Source organism: Hemiscyllium ocellatum, chromosome 5 (genome assembly GCF_020745735.1).
Source record: "Hemiscyllium ocellatum isolate sHemOce1 chromosome 5, sHemOce1.pat.X.cur, whole genome shotgun sequence".
In the NCBI taxonomy this organism is placed as follows: Eukaryota; Metazoa; Chordata; class Chondrichthyes; order Orectolobiformes; family Hemiscylliidae; genus Hemiscyllium; species Hemiscyllium ocellatum.
The window spans coordinates 139,211,494-139,238,838 of NC_083405.1; the positions used below are offsets into that span (position 1 = coordinate 139,211,494).

The window sequence follows — 27,345 nt, forward strand, 5'->3', positions numbered from 1 at the left end:
CAGGCCATTCAGTTTTTCTAGCACCTCCTCCTTGGTGATGACCACCATACTCAGCTCTCACCCCTTCTCTCTTGAATCTTTGAGTTATTTAACCTTCTTCCTCATTATTTTTTTTGTTGCCCTCTGTTGATCTTTGTAAGCTTCCCAATCCTCTGGGTTCCCACTGCCCTTCACCACATTATCTGCTTTCCCTTTTGTTTTTATGCTGACCCTGAACTTCCCTAGTCAGCCACGGTTGCCTCATCCTCCCTGTACCATGCTTCCTTTCCCTCGGGATGAATCCCTGCTGTGTCTCCTGAAGTACTCCCAGAAACTCCTGCCATTGCTGTTCCACTGTCTTTCCTGCTGGGCTCCTCTCCCAGTCAATTCTCCCCAGCTCCTCCCTCATGCCTCTGGAGTTGTGTTTGTTGAAGCTGCAATGGTACGTCTGGGTGAACATTGCCAGGCAGTCACAGGTAAAACTACCACCGGCAACATGACCCCGTCTGCCTCATCCACTTCACACACACTCCCCAACACACACTCCCCATCACACTCCCCGTGCTGGGTGATATGTGAGGAAGCTGAAAATGTGTTGCTGGAAAAGCGCAGCAGGTCAGGCAGAATCCAAGGAACAGGAAAATCGACGTTTCGGGCATAAGCCCTTCATCAGGCTTATGCCCGAAACGTCGAATTTCCTGCTCCTTGGACGCTGCCTGACCTGCTGCGCTTTTCCAGGAACACATTTTCAGCGCCGATCTCCAGCATCTGCAGACCTCACTTTCTCCTCATATGTGAGGAAGTCATTCTCTGCTATTCCTAACCCTATCAGCCACTCCGTCTTACACATATTCCTGAATAAAATGCCCAGCCACTTCATCAACACCCCCTTTATTCATAGACAAAGAATTGCACATGCTCAAGATCTGAAATGAAAGCAGACAGCCCGGGAGAAACTCAGAAGAGGAGTCACTGGACTTGAAATGTCAACTCGCTTTCTCTCTCCACAGATGCTGCCAGACCTGCTGAGTTTTTCCAGTGCTCTCTGCTTTTATTTGTCCTTTCATGCTTATCTTCCTTGTTGAGAACTGAAAGCAGAAGTTGATATCTCTCAGGGAGTCAGATTATAATCCAACAAGGATCTAACCCAAAGGATTTTTACATATCCCTCCGTGCTGTGTGGGTAAAGCCACCCTCAGGACTGTAGCCTGTTGGCCAGGAAACCCAGGAGGAAGGGGACTATGTGGTGACAAGAGGTTCCCCCTGCTTGGCAGGCAGGCAGCAACATTAAAACGGTGGGTTTTAAAGGCACACTGGTCATGGCCTCTTGTATCAGTCACTGGCCTTCCCTTGGAGATCGGTTTGGGAATGGAGTTCTGGTCCTCCTCTTGTTTTTCAGTGGAATCTGATCTGCGTATGCAGCCAAATATTTATACAGCACCTTTACATAACGAAACGTTTACAAGAACTTCACAGGAGCAAGTATGGAGTGAAATCTGACACCAAGACACACAACAGACTAGGGCAGATGGCCAAATACTTTGTTAACAAGTTTTTGAAAGGAGGGGTGTGAGGTGGAGCTGGACGGGGGGCTGCAAGGGGGTAGGCAGGGTGGGGGAGAAAACAGTGGTTTAGGGAGAGAAGTTTTTTTTTAATACATTCACAGGATGAGGGTGTCACTGACCAGGCCAGCATTATTGCCCCTCCCTAATTACCCCAAGGGCAGTTAAGAGTCACCCACATTGTTGTGGGTCTGGAGTCACGTGGAGGTCGGTCTAGGTAAGGATGGCAGTCTCCTTCCTCAACCTCAAAGGACATCGTGAACCAGATGGGGTTTTCCTGACAGTCGGGATTTGGAAAACACAATTTTAATGGCCAATATTTGCTTGACTGGGAGCCAGTTGGAGGTTAGCAATTTCCCAACATTGTCACACTCTTATTTTAATGATTATTAAATTCAAATTCCACCACGTGCCAAGGGGAATGCCATGGTGGGATTCAAACCCGAGACCCCAGAACATGGGGTCTCTGGATTAACACATCATTCATAAGACTAAGAGGCCATCATTTAGTCAGAGCGTTGAATCCAGACAGCGGAAGAGAAACTCATCAAAGGAGCAATTAAAATCAGAGGTCCATCCGGCCAGGATTGGAGGGTGCAGATATCTCGGAGGTGGAGAGGGGCTGGACGAGTTTCCAGAGATAGGGAAGGATGCAGGGAGTTATCAGTTCAGCATTATCGAAGTGACTGGTGAAGGATGCTCAAGAGGTCTCTTCCTAAAGTTAAGTCCAATGTTCAAAACCTGTTATAATAAACTTATAATGATTGCACAAGAAACGGAGCTGGGCAGCATTATAGAGATCATTTCCAACATGTCCAAATGGATAGTAATTCGTGCTAACCACACTGCATCTGTAGACAGCTCTTCACTTTGGGAAGGTCATGATGTAGTGGTAGTGTCACTAGACTAGACCTAAACTAATGCATGGAGGTCTCACCCCAGCACCACCTTAAAATAGTACTTTCAAACACACAACCACTTCCATCTTGAAGGACAAGGGCAGCAGGTACATGGGAACGCCACCCCCTGCAAGTTCCCCCCCGAGCCACTCACCATCCTGACTTGGAAATATATTCCCGTTCCTTCACTGTCGCTGGGTCAGAATTCTGAAATTCCCTCCCTTAGGGACATTGTGGGTCTACCCACAGCACATGGACTGCAGCGGTTCAAGAAGGCAGCTCACCCCCACCTTCTCAAGGGGGCAACTAGGGACAGGGCAATAAATGCTGGGCCCAGCCAGAGACACCCACAATCCATGAAAGAATGTTTAGAAATCCACTTGGTCTATATCAAAGCTCACATTTCAGCAAATCCATGGCTTGTGTATTTAATCCTTTGCGTCTGAACTTGATCTCAATTCCCTCCTTAGCATCTCTGCAGTTTATTCTGTGTACATGTATGTGTGGAACATATGGAGACCAGACTGTGTGTAGATAACCGACCTGGAGGGCACAGAAAAGACCACACATACACAACCCCCTCAGAATCTTTGCTAACGTGCAATTCTTAGATTCTGTGGAGACATTGGGTCAGACCGACTGAGGAGCGGGAATCTCCCTCAGGCCCCTCTTTATTAAACATAAGGAAGAGCTCAGTGTTTCTCGGAGGAAATTCCACTCAGGCCTCCCTCAGAAACCCAGCGCTGTACTTTCATTCTGACATTTCACACTAACACAGAGCTGTCGGGGGATGGAGGGAAACCACATCCCCTTTTCCCCAGCAGTCAGCTGCTGTATTCTGACGAGTCCAAAATCTCAGGCAGTCACTTTGACAGCTGGCTGTTAAACATTAAATATATCAAGGGAGTGTGAGGTTAGAGTGCTGGGAGAGTGGGGTACCAGTGGGAGGATGCCACAGAATGCTGTCAGGAGGGTGGTGGAATACTCCCCACTTGCCCCTGGGTGGGGGCAGCTCTGACAACACTCGAGCAGCTCGACACCATCAGGACAAAGCAGCCGCTTGATTGGCCCCACATCCACAAACATCCCCTCCCCCCCCCACCCACGCTCAGTAACAGCAGTGTGTACCATCCCCTCCCTCCCCCACCCACGCTCAGTAACAGCAGTGTGTACCGTCCCCTCCCTCCCCCACCCACGCTCAGTAACAGCAGTGTGTACCGTCCCCTCCCTCCCCCTACCCACGCTCAGTAACAGCAGTGTGTACCGTCCCCTCCCTCCCCCACCCACGCTCAGTAACAGCAGTGTGTACCGTCCCCTCCCTCCCCCACCCACGCTCAGTAACAGCAGTGTGTACCGTCCCCTCCCTCCCCCACCCACGCTCAGTAACAGCAGTGTGTACCCATCCCCTCCCTCCCCCACCCACGCTCAGTAACAGCAGTGTGTACCGTCCCCTCCCTCCCCTACCCACGCTCAGTAACAGCAGTGTGTACCGTCCCCTCCCTCCCCCACCCACGCTCAGTAGCAGCAGTGTGTACCGTCCCCTCCCTCCCCCACCCACGCTCAGTAGCAGCAGTGTGTACCGTCCCCTCCCTCCCCCATCCACGCTCAGTAACAGCAGTGTGTACCGTCCCCTCGCTCCCCCATCCACGCTCAGTAACAGCAGTGTGTACCGTCCTCTCCCTCCCCCACCCACGCTCAGTAACAGCAGTGTGTACCGTCCCCTCCCTCCCCCACCCACGCTCAGTAACAGCAGTGTGTACCGTCCCCTCCCTCCCCCCACCCACGCTCAGTAACAGCAGTGTGTACCGTCCCCTCCCTCCCCCACCCACACTCAGTAACAGCAGTGTGTACTGTCTACAAGATGCTCTGCAGAAACTCACCAAAGACCCTCAGACAGCACCTTCCAAACCCACAACCACTTCCATCTAGAAGGACAAGGGCAGCAGGTACACGGGAGCACCACCCCCTGCAAGTTCCCCTCCAAACCACTCACCATCCTGACTTGGAAATATATTCCCATTCCTTCACTGTCGCTGGGTCAGAATCCTGGAATTCCCTCCCTCAGGATCAACCCACAGCACATGGACTGCAGTGGATCAAGAAGGTAGCTCACCCCCACCTTCTCAAGGGGGCAACTAGGGACGGGCTATCAATGCTGGGCCCAGCCAGTGTCACCCAGGTCCCTTGAGTGAATATTAATACAACAGGAGGGTGTCAGGTCAGATGCAAGATGACAAGAGTCCAGATAAATGAAGCAATGTACAGGGTAGGTCGTAGTGAGTGGGATACAGGGTCAGGTGGGGAGGTGGTGGGGAGACAGGAATGGAGTCAGGCATGGAATAGGGTGGGAGAAAACACAGTTAGGCACAGAGTGGGGGGTGGAGCAGGGTCAGGCATAGAGTGAGGGTAAAAATGGGGTGAGGTGGGGAGTGGGGGGCAATGGGGTTCTGGAAGGTGGTGGAGACAGTTTCAACTGAGAGATTCAAGATGGCATTGGATGGTTATTTGGTGTGTAAGGGTTTGTGATTGGTCCTAGGAAATTACTTGTTTGTGAGCCAGTATACATGTAATGTGCTGAATGGCCTTTTCCTGTGCCCTCACACTTCTGTCATTCTGTGTGCGTGTGTATGCACTCACTCCTCCACGCATACACACACAGCTTGGCGTGTCTGAGCACACTGCTCTGTGTATGTGCACCACTGTGTAAATGCAATCTTTACTCTGGGTACATGCAAACCACTCCATATACATTGATTGAATTATTTATTGTCATGTGTACCTAAGTACAGTAAAACATTTTGTTTGTCAGCAGTACAGGCAGATCATAGTAAGCAAGGACATACAGACTTTGGTGAATTAGACATACAGGTCACACAGCACTGGATGGGTGCGAGGCAAGGTCAACATGCTCTCTTTGTTTCATTTTAGGTGCACCACTCCATGTATATGTACACGCACCACCCCGGGTATATACACACCGCCTTGGGTATACACGCACCGCCCTGCATAAATACACTGCCCTGGGTATACACGCATTGTCCTGCTTTTACACACCACCCTGTGTATACATGCACTGCCCTGCAGAAACACACCGTCTCAGGTATATGCACACTGCCCTGTGTATACATACCACCTTGTGTATACGCACACTGCCCCACGTGTACATGCACTGTCCTGCATATACACACTGCCCCGTGTATACATGCACCGCCCTGGCTATACACGCACTGCCTGCATATACACACCGTGCTGTGTATAGACGCACTGCCCTGGGTATACACACTCTCCCCATATGGAGAGTTGGGGAAGGGGGAGACAGAGGGGGCTCCTACCTGTTGCAGCTCTTTCTCGATCTCCATGGCCCGGAGCACAATGGGACCCCTCACTGCGTACTCCACCTTCTTGATCTGTTGGTTCATGGACTCGAGAGTGAGCACCTTGTTGGGGCCACGGGCCACTCCATTCAGCTCCTCACTGGCCATGCTGTCCCTGTGGAGAAGGAAGAGAGAGCTGAGCAGAGGGCTCCCCCGGGGAGTGAGCAGCCCTGGGAGCAGGCGAGAGCAGGGGGAGAGAGGCAGCATCGGAGCCGGGGGGGGGAGTGGGGGGTGGCGAGAGAAACCTCAGTGAGTGCCCCGTGGCATCAGCTGGAGCTGAGCTGGGGGAGGAGAGCATTCATAATTGATTCCAGAAAGTGCACTGACACTCCTCGGTCTGTCTGTGTCTGTGTGAGTGTGTGTCCCAGGCTGTGTGTCTGTGTGTGTGTGTGTGTGTGTGAGTGAGACTCAGGATGTGTGTGAGCGTGAGTCCCTGTGTGTGAGTGAGTGAGTCCCAGGCTGTCTGTGTCTGTCTGTGTCTGTGTGTGTGTGTGTTCAGGGCTGTTAGCAGTACACACAGACCTTGAACTAAGTCCAGAGTCTGAGGGATTGAAAAACAGGACACGTCAGGATGTTGGGGGGGGGGATTGTTGGGGGAGTGGGGGGTGGGATGAGGAGACCAGAAGTTGAACACGTCCCTGCAACTGTCCCAACAGGGACATCTTTCCAGTTTGTAGCCAGTGTGTTCTGCTCTAGTCTGGGGGATTTGGAGAGACAGAGGGAGGGAGTGGGGGTGGGGGGGGGGGGGGGGTAGTTGAGACAGTGCACCCACCTCTGGCTCCCTCACAGACCGGGACACACGAGCCGCTGGGAAGTGAGCGCCTCTCCCTAGAAGCAGCCACCTCACCACAGCGCTGCACTTCGCAATTGGTTCCCAGCGCTCACACCCAGGGGGGACCTGGTGTGTCCCCACCCACACACTCACTCACACTCACACTTGACCAGACAGAGAGGGAGAGCTCCAGCTGAGGTGAGAGTCACCTCCCGGGGTCCCCTGACTTGGCGGGGGCTGGGTGACAGACAGACCGGGACAGACCGGGACAAGGTCGGCTCTTAAACGGGCAATGATCGCCCGAGAGACGGGTATGACCCAGCCGCCTGTCTGTGGGCTATACCCTGGTAACAACTCCATCCCGGGGAGGGGGGCTGGTATTTATGACCCCCTCCTGGGTGGTAGTGTCTCCTGAGGTGGCCACTTTAACAGGATCACTGACGAGAGAAAACATTCGGCCCATCTTCCCAGCCCTGGCTCTGGGACACGGTGCTGATATCCTGACTTTTCCCAGATCCCTGCACACTATGTCCATTCCCATCACAGAATCCCTACCGTGCAGATAGAGGCCGTTCAGCCCATCAGGCCATCTGTATAACCCACAGAGGGTTTATAACCATTGCTATCCCACGCAGCCTGCACATCCCTGAACACTAGGGGCAATTTAGGACGGCCAATCCACCCCCAACCTGCACATCTTTGGACAGTGGGAAGAAACCAGAGCACCCAGAGGAAACCCACACAGACAGTCACCCGAGGCTGGAATCAAACCAAAGTCCCTGGCAACGTGAGGTGGCTGTGGTAACCACTAGAACATAGAACATTACAGCGCAGTACAGGCCCTTCGGCCCTCGATGTTGTGCCGACCTGTCATACCAATCTGAAGCCCATCCCACCTACACTATTCCATTCTCATCCATATGTCTGTCCAATGACCGTTTAAATGCCCTGAAAGTTGGCGAGTTTACTGCTGTTTCAGGCAGTGTGTTCCACGCCCCTGATACTCTCTGAGTAAAGAAACCATCTCTGACATCTGTCCTATATCTATCACCCCTCAATTTAAAGCTACATCCCCATGTGCTCACCATCAGAGGAAAAGGCTCTCCCTGTCCACCCTATCTAACCCTCTGATTACCCTATACATCTCAATCAAGTCCCCTCTCAACCTTCTTCTCTCTAACGAAAACAGCCTCAAGTCCCTCAGCCTTTCCTCGTAAGGCCTTCCCTCCAGACCAGGCAACATCCTGGTAAATCTCCTCTGCCCCTTTCCACAGTTTCCACATCCTTCTTATAATGCGGTGACCAGAGCTGTACACAGTACTCCGAGTGTGGCCGTACCAGAGTTTTGTACAGCTGCAATGTGATCTCATGGCTCTGAAATGCAATCCTGCTACCAATAAAAGCTATGCCTTCTTACAACCCTATCACTCTGGGTGGTAACATCCTAGTAATCTATGTACTTGGACACCGAGATCTCTCTGCTCATCCACACTACCAAGAACCTTACCATCAACCCAATACTCGGCATTCCTGTTACTCCGTCCAAAGTGAATCACCTCACACTTTTCCGCATTAAACTCCATTTGCCACCTCTCAGCCCAGATCTGCATCTTATCTATGTCCCTCTGTAACCTACAACATCCTTCAGCACTATCCACAACTCCACCGACCTTAGTATCATCTACAAATTTACTAACCCACCTTTCTACATCCTTGATTTATAAAAGTGACAATCAGCCACCCCATCTCATAACCATCCTGGACCCTCACGAATGCACCTCTTGGGGACCCTGCAGCCCTCTAAACTCAAGTTTAAGGCCTGAACTCTCCCCTGTCCTAGCCCCCTACCCTACCCTAAGCACCAAGCCTCGTTACCACACAGTTAGCCAGTAACTGTCTCCATGAACAGTGATTGACCCTCCCAGCAGGATCATTATTCACTCCTTTATCTGTCCAACTGTTCTCTCTCTCTTTAGGCTCTATCCTTATCTATTGTTTACTCCTCGCCCCAACCTTACCTTCTGTATATAAATCTACATTTTCCTAGCTACCATCAGTTCTGAGGAAGGATCACTGGATCCTAAACATCTGATTTCTCTCCCCAGATATGGCCAGACCTGCTGAGCTTTTCCAGCAATTTCTGTTTTTGTTTCTGATTGACAGCATCTGCAGTTCTTTCGGTTTTCAATCTCCTGAGTGCCTCTATTGGACTTGCCTCCATCATATTTCAAGGCAGTGCACTCCAGACCCTAACTACTGACTGAGTGAATAAGGGTTTTTTAAAAAATTGATTCCTGCGCCGTTTGTAAATCACTTTAAATTGACGGCCCCCCCCTTGATCTTGTTGTTTGTCTGAGCAGGAGCAACTTCCCCCATCTATTCTGTTCAGCCTCGCTCATAACTTTTGGAACCTCTATCAGATGGAAACATAGAAACTAGGAGCAGGAGGAGGCCATTCGGCCCTTCAACTCTGCTCCACCATTCAATACAGTCCAACTCAGTCCCCTGCTCCCAATTTCTTCCCATACCCTTTGAACCTTTTAGCCCAAAGAACTATATCTAACATCTTTGTAAAAATATTCACTGTTTTCTGAGGCAGTGAATTCCCCAGGCTCCTCACTCTCTGAGGGAAGAGTTTTCTCTTCATCTCATTCCTAAATGCACAGAGATTTGTCAGGACAAGTGGGGAACTACAGGAGCCGAGTGCACTGCATTGTTGTGGTGACGAGAGAGCAAGGCGTCCTGGTTATTTTGTATTCATTCATGAGCTGGGGCATTGTTGGTCAGGGCAGTATGTATTGCCCATCCCAAACTGCCCTTGTCATTAGACTGTGACCCCCTGGATCTGAGCTCCCTGGTCATCAGGAACACTCATCTTGCATCTACCCTGACTAGTCCTGTTAGAATTTTATGGGTTCCTATATGGTTCCCCTTATTTTTCTCAACATCACTGAACTTAGTCCTAACCAGTCCAGTCTCTCCTCATACCTCAGTCCTGACATCCCAGGGATGAGTCTAACAGCATAGAATTGTTCAGCCCACGATGCTGTGTCAAACCCTTCTGCCTGCCCCTGTCCAAATCCCTGCATCCCTTTCATATTCAAGTGTTTAGATTAGATTCCCTACAGTGTGGAAACAGGCCCTTCGGCCCAACAAGTCCACACCGACCCGCCGAAGAGTAACCCACCCAGACCCATTCCCCTACATATACCCCTTCACCTAACACTATGGGTAATTTAGCATGGCCAATTCACCTGACCTGCACATTTTTGGACTGTGGGAGGAAACCGGATCACCCGGAGGGATCCCACACAGACACGGGGAGAATGTGCAAACTCCACACAGACAGTTGCCTGAGGCGGGAATTGAACCCGAGTCCCTGGTGCTGTGAGGCAGCAGTGCTAACCACTGTACCACTGTTCTGCCCAAAACTAAAAGCCCCAAACCCCCCCACCGTCGTATCTGCCTCCACCACTAACCCTTGCAGCATGTTCCAGTCTCCTACTACTCGGTGTGTAAAAACCTTGTCCCTTTGAACTATTCACCCCCCCCCACCATAAATAATGTTGATCCTGTCCCGCACACCTCCTGTGCTGTGTAACCTGTATGCCTTACTCTGTACAAGATTCCTCTTCACCTCATCATCTGTATTTCCGGGCTCACTCTGATCTGCCTGTACTGCTTGTAAACAAAGCTTTTCACTGTACTGAGATACACATGACAATAAATCAACTCAAATGAAATCAAATGCTGCCTAGTATTAGACATTTCAACTCTGGGGAAAGACACCTCATAATTTTACAGACTTTGATCAAGTCTCCCCTCAGCCTCTGAGAGAAAACAACCTGGATGTTTCTAGTCCCTCCTTCTAGCTCACACCCTCTAATCCAGGCAGCACCCTGGTAAACCACTTCTGTACCCTCTCCAAAGCCTCCACATCTTTCCTGTAATGAAGAACTGGAACTGAACGCAATTCTCCAAAGTGCGGCCTACCCAAAGTCTTATAAAGCTGCATGATGACATCCTGACTCTTGTACTCAATGCCCTGACTAATAAATGCAAGCAAGCTATGTGCCTTCTTTATCACCCTATCCACTTCAGTGGCCACTCTCAGGGAGTTATGGACTTGAACCCCAAGATCTCTCTGTGCATCAATGCTGTTCAGGGTCCTGCCATTAATCGTTTACTTTTCCTTAACATCTGATCTTCAAAGGTGCACCGCCTCACACTTACCCGGATTAAACTCCATCTGCCATTTCTCGCCCCATATCTGCAACTGATCTCGATTCTGCTAAAGCTTTTGACAATCTTCTAAGTCTATCCACAACTCCAATGATCTTTGTATCGCCTGAAAACTTACTGACCTGCCTGTCTACGTTTTCATCCAAATAATGTGGTCGTGTCTTAACTGACCTCGGAGCAGTTTGGGATGGGCAATACGTACTGCCCTGCCCAACAATGCCCCAGCCCGTGAATGAATACAAAATAGCCAGGAATATTTCACACACGTCTTGTCCTCTCATCACCACAACAATGTAGGACAGCCTGCTCCTGTAATTCCCCACTTGTCCTGACAAATCTCTGTGCTTTCACAGGCTGGCTCACAATGACTCTGATTTAACTTCATTTCATTCTTTCTGGCGTTGACTTTGAGTACCTTGTCATCTTCCCGGCTTAATGAACAGACACACAGGTTCAGATCCCACCCCAACAGCTGAGGGCAACCACATTGTCAGGTGTTACACACACATCAGGCTGGATAAAGATGGCAGATTTGAACTCATTTTTCCAGAGCATTAACTGAGTAACATGGGCATAATTTAACACCCCCAACCACCTCTAACAGTGTAATGCTCCCAAAACACTGACAGTGCCCGCTCCCTCATCACTGACCCTCCGACAGTACGGTGTTCCCTCAGCACTGATCCTCCGACAGTGCGGCACTCCCTCAGCACTGACACTCCGACAGTGCGGCACTCCCTCAGCATTGACCCTCTGACAGTGCGGCACTACCTCAGCACTGACCCTCCAACAGTGCCCACTCCCTCAGCACTGACCCTCCGACAGTGCGGCACTCCCTCAGCACTGACCCTCCGACAGTGCGGCACTCCCTCAGCACTGATTCTCCGACAGTGTGGCATTCCCTCAGCACTGACCCTCCGACAGTGCGGTACTCTCTCAGCACTGACCCTCCAACAGTGCCCACTCCCTCAGCACTGACCCTCCGGCAGTGCGGCACTCCCTCAGCACTGACCCTCCGACAGTGCGGCACTCCCTCAGCATTGACCCTCTGACAGTGTGGCACTCCCTCAGCACTGACCCTCCGACAGTGCGGTACTCTCTCAGCACTGACCCTCCGACAGTGCCCGCTCCCTCAGCACTGATCCTCCGACAGTGCGGCACTCCCTCAGTACTGATTCTCCGACAGTGTGGCACTCCCTCAGCATTGACCCTCTGACAGTGTGGCACTCCCTCAGCACTGACCCTCCGACAGTGTGGTACTCTCTCAGCACTGACCCTCCGACAGTGCCCGCTCCCTCAGCACTGATCCTCCGACAGTGCGGCACTCCCTCAGCACTGACCCTCCGACAGTGCAGCTCTCCCTCAGCACTGACCCTCTGACAGTGCGGCACTCCCTCAGCACTGACCCTCCGACAGTGCCCGCTCCCTCAGCACTGATCCTCCGACAGTGCGGCACTCCCTCAGCACTGACCCTCCGACAGTGCAGCTCTCCCTCAGCACTGACCCTCTGACAACGTAGTAGTCCCTGTGTCATCAGCCTGTCTGAAATCCAACTGGGGTTCAAAAATATCGCCCATTTAAAGATCATTGTTGGGTTTGAATCTGGATAGGTTTTCCATGTACATAAAGAGCTTGTTGTTCTCAGATACTGAACCAGTGCCTGCCCCCTCCACAAACATCAATGGCCTCATCACTGGCTGGTCCTTCTTTGAAATCTTGAAAGCCCGCAGTGTTCATTCCCTAACTATAATTCCATTGATATTATCTTACACACAACATCTTGGGGACTTCCACATGTCCCCAGCAGGAACAGGAGAATTCAGCCTCTCCAGCCTGTTTGTCTGCCACTTAATTCAATCATGGCTGATCTGTGGCCTACCATTTATCTTCACCTCTTGAGTCTGCATCCCTTAATCTCTTTGCTTGTCAAAACTTATCAAAACTTATCTCTCTTAGATTTAAAGCAAACAACTGATCTTGCACTTACTGGTGTTTGCAAAAGAGAATTCCAACCCTCTCCCATCCTGTGTGAGCAAAGTGCTCCCTAACGTCTCTCCTGAGTGGTCTGGTCCTCAATCTCAGACTATGGCCCTATTTGTAGAATGCCCAACCTATGGAAATAGTTTACCTTTATCTACCCTGTCATTTCCTGTCAGTATCCTGATAACCTCGATCAACTCACTCTTTAACATTCTCAACTGCTAGGCCTAATTTGTAATACATCTCCACATCACGTGACCCTTGGAGTCCAAATATCACTGTTGTAAACCTATACTCTGGTCCCTCCAATGTCATTTTTTCCTTTGTGTGGTGCCCAGACCTACGCACAGTACTCCACGTGAGGTCTAACCAGGGTTCTGTATAAATGCAGCATAACCCCAGCATCCTTGTACTCCAGTCGGCAAGATAAAATGGCCACCATTCCACTAGCATTCTTCATTATTTTTGTGCGTTGGTTTGTAACATTTTAAAGATCTTTGCACCTAAACCTCCTACTCTCACAGTTGCCAGTCTTTGGCCAATACAATTCATCCCATGTGATACCAACGAACAGCTGGAGACACTGGATACTGCAAAGACTATGGGCCCCGATAACATCCCGGCAATAGGACTGAGGACCTGTGCTCCAGAACTTGCTGTTCCCCTCTGGTACAGTTACAACACTGGCATCTACCCGACAATGTGGAAAATTGTGCCGGTATGTCCCGTACACAAAAAGCAGGACAAATCCGACCCGGCCAATTCCTGCCCCATCAGTCTCCTCTCGATCCTCAGTAAAGTGATGGACGGTGTCAGTAACAGAGCTACCAAGCAGCACCTGCTCAGTAATAACCTGCTCAGTGACCTGCCCAGTTTGGGTTCCCCCAGGGTCACTCAGCTCCTGACCTCATTCCAGCCTTGGGTCAAACATGGGCAAAAGAGCTGGATTCCAGAGGGGAGGGGGAGAGGGACAGACCCTGCCATCAGGGCTGGATTCAACTGAGTGTGGCATCAAGGAGCCCTGGCAAAACTGGAATCAAGGGGTATCAGGGGGCACACTCCACTGGTTAGAGTCAGACCTGACACATAGGAAGATGGTTGTGGTTGTTGGAGATCAGTCATCCCCTCTCCAGGACATCTCTGCAGGAGTCCCTCAGGGTAGTGTCCTCAGACCAACCATCTTCAGCTGCTTCATCACTGACCTTCCCTCCATCATAAGGTCAGCACAGTGGCACAGTGGTTAGCACTGCTGCCTCACAGCGCCAGGGACCCGGGTTCAATTCCCGCCTCAGGCGACTGACTGTGTGGAGTTTGCACATTCTCCCCATGTCTGCATGGCTTTCCTCCGGGTGCTCCGGTTTCCTCCCACAGTCCAAAGATGTGCGGGTTAAGTGAATTGGCCACGCTAAATTGCCCGTAGTGTTAGGGGCAGGGGTAAATGTCGAGGAATAGATCTGGGTGGGTTGCGCTTGGCGGGTTGGTGTGGACTTGTTGGGCCGAAGGGAACTGTAGGGAATCTAATGATGTTGTGGCCATAACAGAGACATGGGTTTCTCAGGAGCTGGAATGGTTGCTGGATGTTCCAGTGTTTAGAGCATTTAAAAAGAATAGGGAGGGGGTAAAAGAGGAGGGGGTGTAGCACTACTAATCAGAGAGGGTATCACAGCTACAGAAGCTTCCATTGTCGAGGAAGATCTGCCTACCGAGTCAGTATGGGTGGAAATTAGGAACAGCAAGGGAGCAGTTACCTCTTTAGGGGTTTACTACAGGCCCCCCAATAGCAGCAGGGAGATGGAAGAAAGCATAGGTCGGCAGATTTTGGAAAAGTGTGGAGGTAGTTGTTGTAATGGGTGACTTTAACTTTCCCAATATTGATTGGAACCTCCTTTGAGCAGAAGATTTGAATGGAGCTGTTTTTGTAAGGTGCGTTCAGGAAGGTGGACAGGCCGACGAGGGGAGAGGCCATTTTGGTTTTGGTGCTCAGAAACGAGCTGGGGCAGGTGTCAGATCTTGTGGTGGGAGAGCATTTTGGTGATAGTGACCACAACTGCCTCACATTCTACATAGCTATGGAGAAGGAGAGGATTAGGCAAAATGGGAGGATATTTAATTGGGGAAAAGGAAACTATGATGCGATTACACATGAGTTAGGAAGCATGGCCTGGGAGCAACTGTTCCGTGGTAAAGGCACTATAGACATGTGGAGACTGTTTAAGGAACAGTTGTTGCAAGTGATGAATAAATATGTCCCTCTGAGACAGGCAAGAAGTGGCAAGATAAAGGAACCTTGGATGACGAGAGCGGTGGAGCTTCTCGTCAAAAGGAAAAAGGTAGCTTACATAAGGTGGAGGAAGCTAGGGTCAAGCTCAGCTCTAGAGGATTACAGGCAGGCGAGGAAGGAGCTTAAAAATGTTCTGAGGAGAGCCAGGAGGGGGCACGAGAAAGGCTTGGCAGAACGGATTAGGGAGAACACAAAGGCATTTTACACTTATGTGAGGAATAAGAGAATGATCAAAGAAAGAGTAGGGCTGATCAGGGATAGCATAGGGAACTTGTGTGTGGAGTCTGAGCAGGTAGGGGAAGCCCTAAATGAGTTTTTTGCTTCTGTCTTTACTAAAGAAATGAACTTTGTAGTGAATGAAACCTTTGAAGAGCAGGTAATCATGTTGGAATAGATAGAGATAGAGGAAGCTGATATGCTGAAAATTTTGTCAAACATTAAGATTGACAAGTCGCCAGGCCCGGACCAGATTTGTCCTCAGCTGCTTTGGGAAACGAGAAATGCAATTGCTTCAGCACTTGCGAAGATCTTTTCATCCTCGCTCTCCACTGGAGTCATACCTGAGGACTGGAGAGAGGCAAATGTAATTCCTCTCTTCAAGAAAGGAAATAGGGAAATCCCCGGCAATTACAGACCAGTAAGTCTCACATCTGTCATCTGCAAGGTGTTAGAAAGGATTCTGAGGGATAGGATTTATGACCATCTGGAAGAGCATGGCTTGATTAAATGCAGTCAACACGGTTTTATGAGGGGCAGGTCATGCCTCACAAACCTTATCGAGTTCTTTGAGGATGTTACTAGACAAGTTGATGAGGGTCGAGGTGTGGATGTGGTGTATATGGGCTTCAGCAAGGCATTTGAGAAGGTTCCCGATGGTAGGCTCATTCAGAAGGTCAGGAGGAATGGGATTCAGCGGAACAGAAGACAGCGAGTGGTAGTAGAAGGAAAATACTCTGCCTGGAAGTCTGTGGTGAGTGGTGTTCCACAGGGCTCTGTCCTTGGGCCTCTATTGTTTGTAATTTTTATTAATGACTTGGATGAGGGGATTGAAGGATGGGTGAGCAAGTTTGCAGACAACACAGAGGTTGGAGGTGTCACTGACAGTATAGCGGGCTGTTGTAGGCTGCAGCGGGACAGTGACAGGATGCAGAGATGGGCTGAGAGGTGAAAGATGGAGTTCAACCTGGATAATGTGAGGTGATGCATTTTGGAAGGTCGAATTTGAAAGCTGAGTACAGGATTAAGGATAGGATTCTTGGCAGTGTGGAGGAACAGAGGGATCTTGGTGTGCAGGTACATAGATCCCTTAAAATGGCCATCCAAGTGGACAGGGTTGTTAAGAAAGCATATGGTGTTTTGGCTTTCATTAACAGGGGGATTGAGTTTCAGTGTCGTGAGATCTTGTTGCAGCTCTATAAAACTTTGGTTAGACCGCACTTGGAATACTGTGTCCAGTTCTGGTCGCCCTATTATAGGAAAGATGTGGATGCTTTGGAGAGGGTTCAGAGGAGGTTTACCAGGATGCTGCCTGGACTGGAGGGCTTATCTTATGAAGAGAGGTTGACTGGGCTCGGACTTTTTTCATTGGAGAAAAGGAGGAGGAGAGGGGACCTAATTGAGGTGTACAAGATAATGAGAGGCATAGATAGAGTCGATAGCCAGAGACTATTTCCCAGGGCAGAAATGGCTAACACGAGGGGTCATAGTTTTAAGCTGGTTGGAGGAAAGTATAGAGGGGATGTCAGAGGTGGGTTCTTTACACAGAGAGTTGTGAGAGCATGGAATGCGTTGCCAGCAGCAGTTGTGGAGGCAGGGTCATTGGGGACATTTAAGAGTCTGCTGGACATGCATATGGTCACAGAAATTTGAGGGTACATACATGAGGATCAGTGGTCGGTACAACATCGTGGGCTGAAGGGCCTGTTCTGTGCTGTACTGTTCTATGTTGTATGTAGAAGTGGGGAAGTCAACTGATGACTGAGCAATGTTGAGCATCATTCATGATGCCTCAGGTACTGTCCCGGTCCATGTCTAAATGAAACAAGATCTGGACAATATTCAAGTTTGGGTTGAAAAGTGGCAAGTAACACTTACACGACCTAAATGCCAGGTAGATTAGATTAGATTACTTACAGTGTGGAAACAGGCCCTTCGGCCCAACAAGTCCACACCGACCCGCCGAAGCGCAACCCACCCATGCCCCTACATTTACCCCTTACCTAACACTACGGGCAATTTAGCATGGCCAATTCACCTGACCCGCACATCTTCGGACTGTGGGAGGAAACCGGAGCACCCGGAGGAAACCCACGCAGACATGGGGAGAACGTGCAAACTCCACACAGTCAGTCGCCTGAGTCGGGAAATGAACCCGGATCTCAGGCGCTGTGAGGCAGCAGTGCTAACCACTGTGCCACCGTGCCAGCCACTAACAGGTAACGGCCATCTCTAACAGGAGAGAACTGAACCAGCTCCCCTTGCTGTTCGAGGGCCTGACCGTTACTGAATTCCCCACCATCAACAATTGGGGGGGTTACTATTGACCAGAAACTGAAATGGACTCGTCACACTGCTCCGAGCCACATAAATCCGACATCAGTTGTCAGTAAACTATTGGATACAATTCTGAAGGACAGAATGAACCTCCATTTAGAGAAGCAAAGTTCAATTAGAAACGGTCAGCATGGGTTTGTCAGAGGGAGATCATGTGTAAGAAATCTGTCTGAATTTTTTGAAGAGGTGACCAAGTGTGTAGATGAGGGTATCACAGTCAATGCTGAATCATAGACTCACAGAGTCACAGAAACAGGCCCTTCAGCCCACCATGTCTATGCTGACCGACAAACACCAAACTGCACCAATCCCATTTACATTACTGAGCGTGCCCTGGCATTTTAAGTGCTCGTCCATTTTAATACAAGTTCAAGGTTGTGAGAGTATCTGCCTCCACCTGCCTTTCAGGTAGCATGTTCCATACACCCACCCACCACTGTGTGTGAAAGGACATTTCCTCAGATCTCATTTCAATTACTTACTCCTTCACCTTAAACAAATATGTGCTGACGATCCCTGATCAATCCTGACTTTCCAGGTTTTGATTAATCCTGTCCTTCAGAACTTTTTTCAACAATTTCCTGAACACTGACATCAGACTGACTGGTCTGTAATTATCTGGCCTATTCCTGCAGCCCTTCTTGTACAAAGGAACCACATTAATCATCCTCCAGTCATCTTAGAAATCTCCACTGGACCCCAGCGATCTCCTCCCTTGCCTCCCATAGCAGGCTGGGTTACATCTCCTCAGGTCCTGGGGATTTACACCCCTTTACGCCCGTAACACAGGTCATACCTCCTTTTTTTAATCTTAAATTCTAGAACCTCACTACCTCAACTGAAATCACAGAGAGAGACCCTTCAGCCCAAACTGGTCCATGCTGACCAGAATGCCCCCCCACACTAACCCCATTTCCCTGCACTTGGCCACATCCTTCTAATCCTTTCCTATCCGTGTATTTGTCCAAATGCCCTTTTAAATGTTGTTAATGGACCCACCTCAACCCCTTCCTCTGGCAGCTCATTCCATATGCGCACCACCCTCTGTGTAAAAAAGTTGCCCCTCAGGTTCCCTTTTATTCTTTCCCCTCTAACCTTAAACTGATGCCCTCTAGTCTTCGATTCCCCAACCCTGGGAAAAAGACTGAGTACATTCACCCTGTCTGTGCTTCTCATGATCTTATACACCTCTATAAGATCCCCCCCTCAGTCTCCTACGCTCTAAAGAAAAGGTCCTAACTTGACTAATCTCTCGCTATAACTCAATCCCTTGAGTCCTGGTAACATCCTTGTAAATTTCTTCTGCACTCTTTCCAGTTTAATACCATCCTCCCTGTAGCAAGGTGACCAAAGCTGAACACAGTACTCCAAGTGCGGCCTCACCAACATCCTGTACAACTGCAACATTACTTCCCACCTTCTATACTCAGTGTCCTGACTGATGAAGGCCAGTGTGCCAAAGGTCTACTTCACTGCCCTGTCTACCTGGGGACTCCACTTCCAGAGAACCGTGCACCTGAACTCCAAGGTCCCTCTGTCCCACTACACTCTTTAAGGCCCCACCATTCACCGTGAAACTCCTACCTTGATTTGACTTTCCAAAATGCAAGACCTCACACTGACCTATTTAAAGACCATTTTACTGTTGTGCCTTTATTTAAGAAAGGCTTTTTGAAGCAGACTGGGAACTATAGACTGGTCAGCCTGACAATGAGCTGGAGGTAATTTGTTGCAGGAGATTCTGAAATATTGGATTCTCATTTGGAGAGGCAAGGACTAATTAGGGATAGTTAGCATGGCTTTGTGTGTGGGAAATAGTCTCTCAAACTTGACTGAGTCTTTTTGAGGATGTAATCAAAAAGACTGAGGGCAGGATGATTGACGTTGTCCACATGGACTTCAGTATAGCCTTTTACAAGGATCCACGTGGTAGACTGAATAGTAAAGTCAGATCACGTAGGAGTCAGGGAAAGCCTGTAGATTGGACACAAAATTGGCTCAATAGTAGGAGACAGAGGGTGATGATGAAGGGCTGTTTTTCAGACTAGAAGCCTGTGCCATGGTGTTCTGCAGGGATCGGTGATGGGTCCACTGTTTGTTTTGTCATTTATACAAAACATTTGGATGAGAATTTAGAAGGAATGGTTAATAAATTTGCAGATGGTACTGTTGACAGTGAAGAAGACCATCAAAGATTACAGAGGGATATTGAGCAAATGGGCCATTGAGCTGAGGAATGGCAAATGGCCTTTAATTTGGATAAATGTGAGGTGTTGCACTTTGATACAGCAAACAAGGGCAGGGTCTATAGCATACAAATTATGGTAGGGCCCTGGTAGCATTGTCAAATGGAGACACCCAGGGGTTCAGAACATAGTTCTTTGAAAGTTGTGTTAAAGGGAGATAGGGTGGTTAAGATGACATTTATCATTGCTTCATTACTCAGGCCTTTGAGGATAGGTGTTGGGATATCATGTTAAGGTTGTACAAGTTGTTGGTGAGGCTACATTTGGAGTATTTTGTGCAGTTCTGATTGCCCTGCTGTAGGAAGGATATTAAATGAGATCTCGGTGTCCAAGTACATCGATCCCTGAAAGTTGCTACACATGTTGATAGGTTTGTTAAGAAGGTGTACAGTGTGTTAGCTTTCATTGGTAGAGGGATTGAGTTTCAGAGCCATGAGGTCATGCTGCAGCTGTACAAAACTCTGGCAAGGCCACACTTGAAGTATTGCATCCAGTTCTGGTCACTGCATTATAAGAAGCTTTGGAAAGGGTTCAGAGAAGATTTACTAGGATATTGCCTGGTATGGAGGGAAGACTGAGGGACCTGAGGCTGTTTTCGTTAGAGAGAAGAAAGTTGAGAGATGACTTAATTGAGACGCACAAGATAATCAGAGGGTTAGATAGGGTGGACAGGGAGAGCCATTTTCCTCGGATAGTGATGGCTAGCACGAGGGGACATAATTTCAAATTGAGGGGTGATAGATATAGGACAGATGTCGGAGGTAGTTTATTTACACAGAGAGTAGTAGGGGGCGTGGAACACACTGCCTGCAACAGGAGTAGACTGGCCAACTTTAAGGGCATTTAAATGGTCATTGGATAGACAGTTGGACGAGAATGGAAATGTGTAGGTGAGATGGGCTTCAGATTGGTTTCACAGGTCGGGGTAACATCGGGGGCTGAAGGGCCTGTACTGCGCTGTAATGTTCGATGTTCTATCAGGACTGATACTACCCTGATCTGCTGTGCCTTTTCCAGCTCTACACTTTACTCACTCTGACCAACCTGACTAACCTTGTTACAATCACTACAACCACCTCAGGATCTTTCTCACTAATGTAACTGTCCTCAACTAATGCTTTTCTGAAGGAACATTTTATACATATTGTGACAAAGTTTAAAAATATAAAATGACAATTTATGCACTGAATTGCTTTGTACCAATTGAACTGTAAGATATATTTGGTTTTGGAAAATCATATTTGATTAAGGGCAGTCAGCACGGCTTCGTGAGGGGCAGGTCATGCCTCACAAACCTTACTGCGCTCTTTGAGGATGTGATGAGACAAGGTGACGAAGGTCGAGCAGTGGATGTGGTGTACACGGATTTCAGTGAAGTATTTGAGAAGGTTCCCCACAGCTCATTCAGAAAGTTAGGAGGTATGGGATACTGGGAAATTTGGCAGTTTAGATACCGAATTGGCTGGCCGATAGAAGACAGCGAGTGGTAGAGAATGGAAAGTATTCCGCCTGGAGGTCAGTGACAGGGATATGGTTTTGCATCTCTGGAATAGAATTAGAATTCCTACAACGTGGAAACAGGCCCTTCGGCCCAACAAGTCCACACCACCCCTCCGAAGAATATCCATCCATACCCATTATCCTACATTTACCCCTGACTAATGCAACTAACCTATACATCCCTCTACACTGTGGATAATTTAGCACGGCCAATTGACCTAACCTGCACATCTTTGGACCATGGGAGGAAACCGGAGCATCCAGAGGAAACTCTCACAGACTCAAAGAGAACATGCAAATTCCACACAGACAGTCGCCCGAGGTTGGAATCGAACCCGGGTCCCTGGTGTTATGAGGCAGCAGTGCTAACCACTGAGCCACCGTGCTGATCCTTCGCTTTTTGTAATTGTTATAAATGACTTGGATGAAGAAGTGGAAGGCTGGGTTAGTAAGTGTGACGGGTGACGGTGGTGTTGTAGATAGTGTCGAGGGCTGTTGCAGACATTGATAGGATGCAGAGCTGGGCTGAGAAGTGAAAGATGGAGTTCAACCTGGATAAATGAGAAGTGATTCATTCTGGAAGGTCACATTTCAATGCTGAATACAGGATTAATGACAGGATTCTTGGCAGTGTGGAGGAACAGTGGGATCTTGGGGTCCACATATCTAGATTCCTTAAAGTTACCACCCAAGTTGATAGGGTTGTTAAGAAGACATATGGTGTTTTGGCTTTCATTAGCGGGGGATAGAGTTTAAGAGCCGCGAGGTTTTGCTGCAGCTCTATAAAACCCTGGTGAGACCACACTTGGAATATTGCCCAGTTCTGGTTACCTGATTATAGAAAGAAGATGCTTTGGAGGGGGTGCAGAGGAGATTTACCAGGATGCTGCCTGGACTGGAGGAGGGCTTGCCTTATGAAGAGAGATTGAGAAAGCTCAGACTTTTCACACTGAAGAGAAGTAAAAGAGGTGACATGATAGGGGTGTACAAGGTAATGAGAGGCAGAGAGAGAGTAGGTAGCCAGAGACTTTTCCCCAGGGGCAGAAATGGCTGTCATGAGGGGTCATGATTTGAAGGTGAATGGAGGAAAGTGTAGGGGAGATGTCAGAGGTAGATTCTTTACTCAGAGACTGGTGGGTGTGTGGAATGCACTGCCGGCCATGGTGGTAGAGTCAGAGACATTAGGGACATTTAAGTGACTGCTGGACATAAACGGCAGTAAGTTGAGAGGTGTGTAGGTTAGGTTGATGTTAGATTAAGATAATGCTGGGCACAACATTGTGGGCTGAAAGGGCCTGTACTTTGCTGTACTGTTGTATGTTATAATATCAATTTTCTTAAATTCGTATATGATAATATTATTCAAAACTAGCTTCATTACTTTTGAATATCAGAAATACAAATGATGAGCTGGATTTTTCAATGTACTCAAGTCTTATTTTATATCCATTTATGAAACTGAACTGTAACACTCATGAATAAAAGTCTGCCTTTGATTCATGACGAGCAATTCAGTGAAAACACGCAACATGTTTCTCTGACACTCGCCAAGCATTTCTGAGTTATATCGTTTTAATTCCATCTTATAACTGTCTATTTTCTTCAAGCACCACTTATTCAGAAAGTCTGGGTCACAGCCACATTGTCTCTGTTTATAGCTCCATCTTTCCCTGCTCTTTTAACCTCCTAAAATGTATCTCCTCACGCTTGTCCAGATTAAACTAAATTAAGCTCAGAGACTCGGAGTAGTTGTTATGGGGGACTTTAACTTCCCCAGTATTGACTGGGAATACTAGAGTTCAACTAGTCTAGATGGGTCAGTTTTTGTCCAAAGTGTACAGGAGGGTTTTCTGACTCAGTACGGAGACAGGCCAACAAGGGGTGAGGCCATATTGGATTGGCTACTGGGGAATGAACCAGGCGAGGTGTTAGAGTTGGAGGTAGGTGAGCACTTTGGTCATAGTCATCACAATTCGGTTATGTTTACAACAGCAATGGGCAGGGAAAGGTATATTCCACAGGGAAAGAGGTATAACTGGGGTAAAGGCAATTATGATGCAATTAGACAAGATTTAGGATGTATAGGATGGGGGAGGAAAATGCAAGGGATGGACACAATTGAAATGTGGAGCTTATTCAAGGAACAGCTACAGCGGGTCCTTGATAAGTATGTACCTGTCAGGCAGTTGTCGAGAAAGTGGGGGGGTGGGGGGGGTGGTATGGTTTACTAAAGAAGTTGAAGCTCTTGTCAAGAGAGAAGAAGGCTTATGTGAGGATGAGGTGTGAAGGCTCAGTTAAGGGGCTTGAGAGTTAGAAGTTAGCCAGGAAAGATCTAAAGAGAGGACTGAGAAGAGCCGGGGGGGACATGAGAAGTTGTTGGTGGATAGGATCAGGGAAAACCCTAAGGCTTTCTATAGGTATATCAGGAATGACTAGAGTAAAATTAGGGCCAATTAAAGACAGTAGTGGGAAGATGTACGTGGAATCTAAGAACATAGGGGAAGTACTTAATGAATACTTTTCACCAGTATTCACATTGGAAAGGGGCAATATTAGTGAGAACACAGAGATACAGGTGACGAGATTAGATGGGATTGAGGATGACAAAGAGGAGGTTTTAGTAATTTTGGAAGATCTGTAAATAGATAAGACCCCAGAACTGGATGAGATTTATCCTCGGATTCTCTGGGAAGCCAGAGAGGAAATTGCAGAGCCTTTGGCTTCGATCTTTGTCATCGTAGTCAACAGGAGTAGTGCCAAAAAACTGGAGGATCGCAAATGTGGTTCCCTTGTTTAAGAAGAGAAGTTGGACCAGCCCTGGTAATTATAGGCCAGTGAGCCTTATTTTGTTTGTGGGTAAGGTGTTGGAAAGGGTATAAGAGATAGGATTTATAATCATCTGGAAAGGAATAAGTTGATTAGGGATAGTCAGCACGGTTTTGTGACGGGTAGGCCGTGTCTCACAAACCTTATTGAGTTCTTTGTGAAGGTGACCAAACAGGTGGATGAGGGTAAAGCAGTTGATGTGGTGTATATGGATTTCAGTAAGGTGTTTGATAATGTTCCCCACGGTAGGCTATTGCACAAAATACGGAGTTTCAGGATTGAAGGTTATTTAGTGGTTTGGATCAGAAATTGGCTAGCTGAAAGAAGACAGAAGATGGTGGTTAATGGGAAATGTTAATCCTGGAGCTTAGTTACCAGTGGGGTACCACAAGGGTCTGTTTTGGAGCCACTGCTGTTTGTCATTTTTATAAGTGACCTGGATGTGGGTGTAGAAGGATGGGTTAGTAAGTTTGCAGATAACACAAAGGTAGGCAGAGTTGTGGATTGTCCTAAAGGATGTTGTGGGTTACAGAGGGACATAGATAAGCTGCAAAGCTGGGCTGAGAACTGGCAAATGGGAGTTTAATGCGGAAAAGTATGAGGTACTTCATGTCGGAAGAAGTAACAGAAATGCGGAGCACTGGGCTAATGGTAAAATTCTTGGCAGTGTAGATGAACGGAAGAATCTCAGTGTCCAGGTGCATAAATGTCTGAAAGCTGCCACCCAGGTGATAGGGTTGTTAAGAAGGTGTATGGTGTGTTGGTGTTTATTGGTAGGGGATTGAGTTTCGGTGCCACGGGACCATGCTTCAGCGGTACAAACACTGGTAAGGCTGCACCTGGAGGATTGCACACAGTTCTGGTCCCCGCATTAGATTAGAATCCCTATAGTATGGAAACAGGCCCTTCGGCCCAACAAGTCTACACCGACCCTCCGAAGAGTAACCCACCCAGACCCATTCACCATGCATTACAGGAAGGATGTGGGAGCTTTGGAAAGGGTGCAGAGGAGATTTACCAGGATGTTGCCTGGTATGGAGGGAAGGTCATAAGAGGAAAGGCTGAGGGACCTGAGGCTGTTTTCTTTGGAAAGAAGGTTGAGAGTTGACTTAATTGAGACGTATAAGATAACCAGAGAGTTGGATAGGGTGGACAGGGAGGGTCTTTTTCCTTGGATGGTGAAGGCTAACACAAGAGGACATAGCTTTGAATTGAGGGGTGATAGATTTAGGACAAAAATCAGGGGTAGTTTCTTTACTCAGAGAGTAGTAGGAGTGTGGAATGGTCTGCCTGCAACAGTAAGACTTGCTGATGTTGAGGGCATTTCAATGGTTACTGGACAGACACATGGATAATAAAGGAATGGTGTAGGTTAGATGGGCATCAGATTAATTTCACAGGTCGGTACAACATCGAGGGCCGAAGGGCCTGTACTGTGCTGTTCTATGTTCTAGTGAATCCTGCAGTTGAGTAATTCATCTCCTGACTCTCCAAATCCTGTCCACATTCTACAAGGTACAAGTCAGGAGGGTGATGGAATACTCCCCACTTGCCCCTGGGTGGGGGCAGCTCTGACAACACTCGAGCAGCTCGACACCATCAGGACAAAGCAGCCGCTTGATTGGCCCCACATCCACAAACATCCCCTCCCTCCCCCCCACCCACGCTCAGTAACAGCAGTGTGTACCGTCCCTTCCCTCCCCCACCCACGCTCAGTAACAGCAGTGTGTACCGTCCCCTCCCTCCCCCCACCCACACTCAGTAACAGCAGTGTGTACCGTCCCCTCCCTCCCCACCCACGCTCAATAACAGCAGTGTGTACTGTCTACAAGATGCTCTGCAGAAACTCACCAAAAACCCTCAGACAGCACCTTCCAAACCCACAACCACTTCCATCTTGAAGGACAAGGGCATCAGATACACGGGAACACAACCCCCTGCAAGTTCCCCTCCGAGCCACTCACCATCCTGACTTGGGAATATATCACCGCTCCTTCACTGTCACTGGGTCAGAATCTTGGAATTCCCTCCCTCATGGTGTTGTGGGTTTACCCCACAGCATGTCAACTGTCCTCTCAGGGAGATATAAATGATCCCATGGCACTATTTTGACAAGGGGGTGAATTATCCGTCTTGTCCTGGTCACACTGCTTTTCATCATTTATATAAATGATTTGGATGTGAATATAGGAGTTATGGTAAGTAAGTTTGCAGATGACACCAAAATTGGAGGTGTAGTGGACAGCAAAGAAGGTTACCTCGGATTACAACAGGATCTGGACCAGATGGGCCAATGAGTGGTAGATGGAGATTAATTTAGATAAATGCGAGGTGCTGCATTTTGGAAAAGCAAATCTTAGCCGGACTTATACACTTAATGGTAAGGTCCTAGGGAGTGTTGCTGAACAAAGAGACCTTGGAGTGCAGGTTCATAGCTCCTTGAAAGTGGAGTCGCAGGTAGATAGGATAGTGAAGAAGGCGTTTGGTATGCTTTCCTTTATTGGTCAGAGTATTGGGTACAGGAGTTGGGAGGTCATGTTGCAGCTGTACAGGACATTGATTAGGCTACTTTTGGAATATTGTGTGCAATTCTGGTCTCCTTCTATAGGAATGATGTTGTGAAACTTGAAAAGATTCAGAAAAGATTTACAAGGATCTGAGCTACAGGGAAAGTCTGAACAGGCTGGGGCTGTTTTCCCTGGAGCGTCAGAGGCTGAGGGGTGACCTTATAGAGGTTTACAAAATCATAAGGGATACAAATAGGGTAAATAGACAAAGTCTTTTCCCTGGGGTTGGGGGGAGTCCAGAACTAGAGGGCATAGGGTTAGGGTGAGAGGGGAAAGATATAAAAGAGACCTAAGGGGCAACTTTTTCACACAGTGCTTTGATAATTGCAACACTTAAGAGGCATTTGGAAGGGTATATGGACAGGAAGGATTTGGAGGGATATGGGCCGGGTAGGACTAGATTGGGGTCAGCATGGACAGTTGGGCCGAAGGTTCTGTGCTGTACATCTCCACAGCAGCATGTTTATCCGGTCACACAGATTACTGATCGCAAATGAGTTGTTACTTGTTCCACGTTACCAAAGGCCAGTCCATCCCGTCACTGGGGACCACCGACAGTTCAGT

The 27,345-nt window shown here is 48.4% G+C and overlaps 1 protein-coding gene across 2 annotated transcripts in view; it reads right to left on the bottom strand.

The window, feature by feature from the left end:
• Positions 1 to 27,345, bottom strand: part of LOC132816187 (alanine aminotransferase 2-like) — a 209,533-nt gene that overhangs the window by 62,162 nt on the left and 120,026 nt on the right. The window contains exons 1-2 of one of the 2 annotated variants that reach the window (XM_060825682.1): positions 6,587 to 6,745; positions 5,773 to 5,929 (exon numbers count right to left, since the gene is read on the bottom strand). In XM_060825682.1, coding sequence (XP_060681665.1) covers positions 5,773 to 5,922 — 150 coding nt within the window. In that variant the 5' untranslated portion in view covers positions 5,923 to 5,929; positions 6,587 to 6,745. Of the gene's footprint in view, positions 1 to 5,772; positions 5,930 to 6,586; positions 6,746 to 27,345 lie in introns of those variants that run through there. The other variant, XM_060825683.1, reaches the window with a different exon arrangement.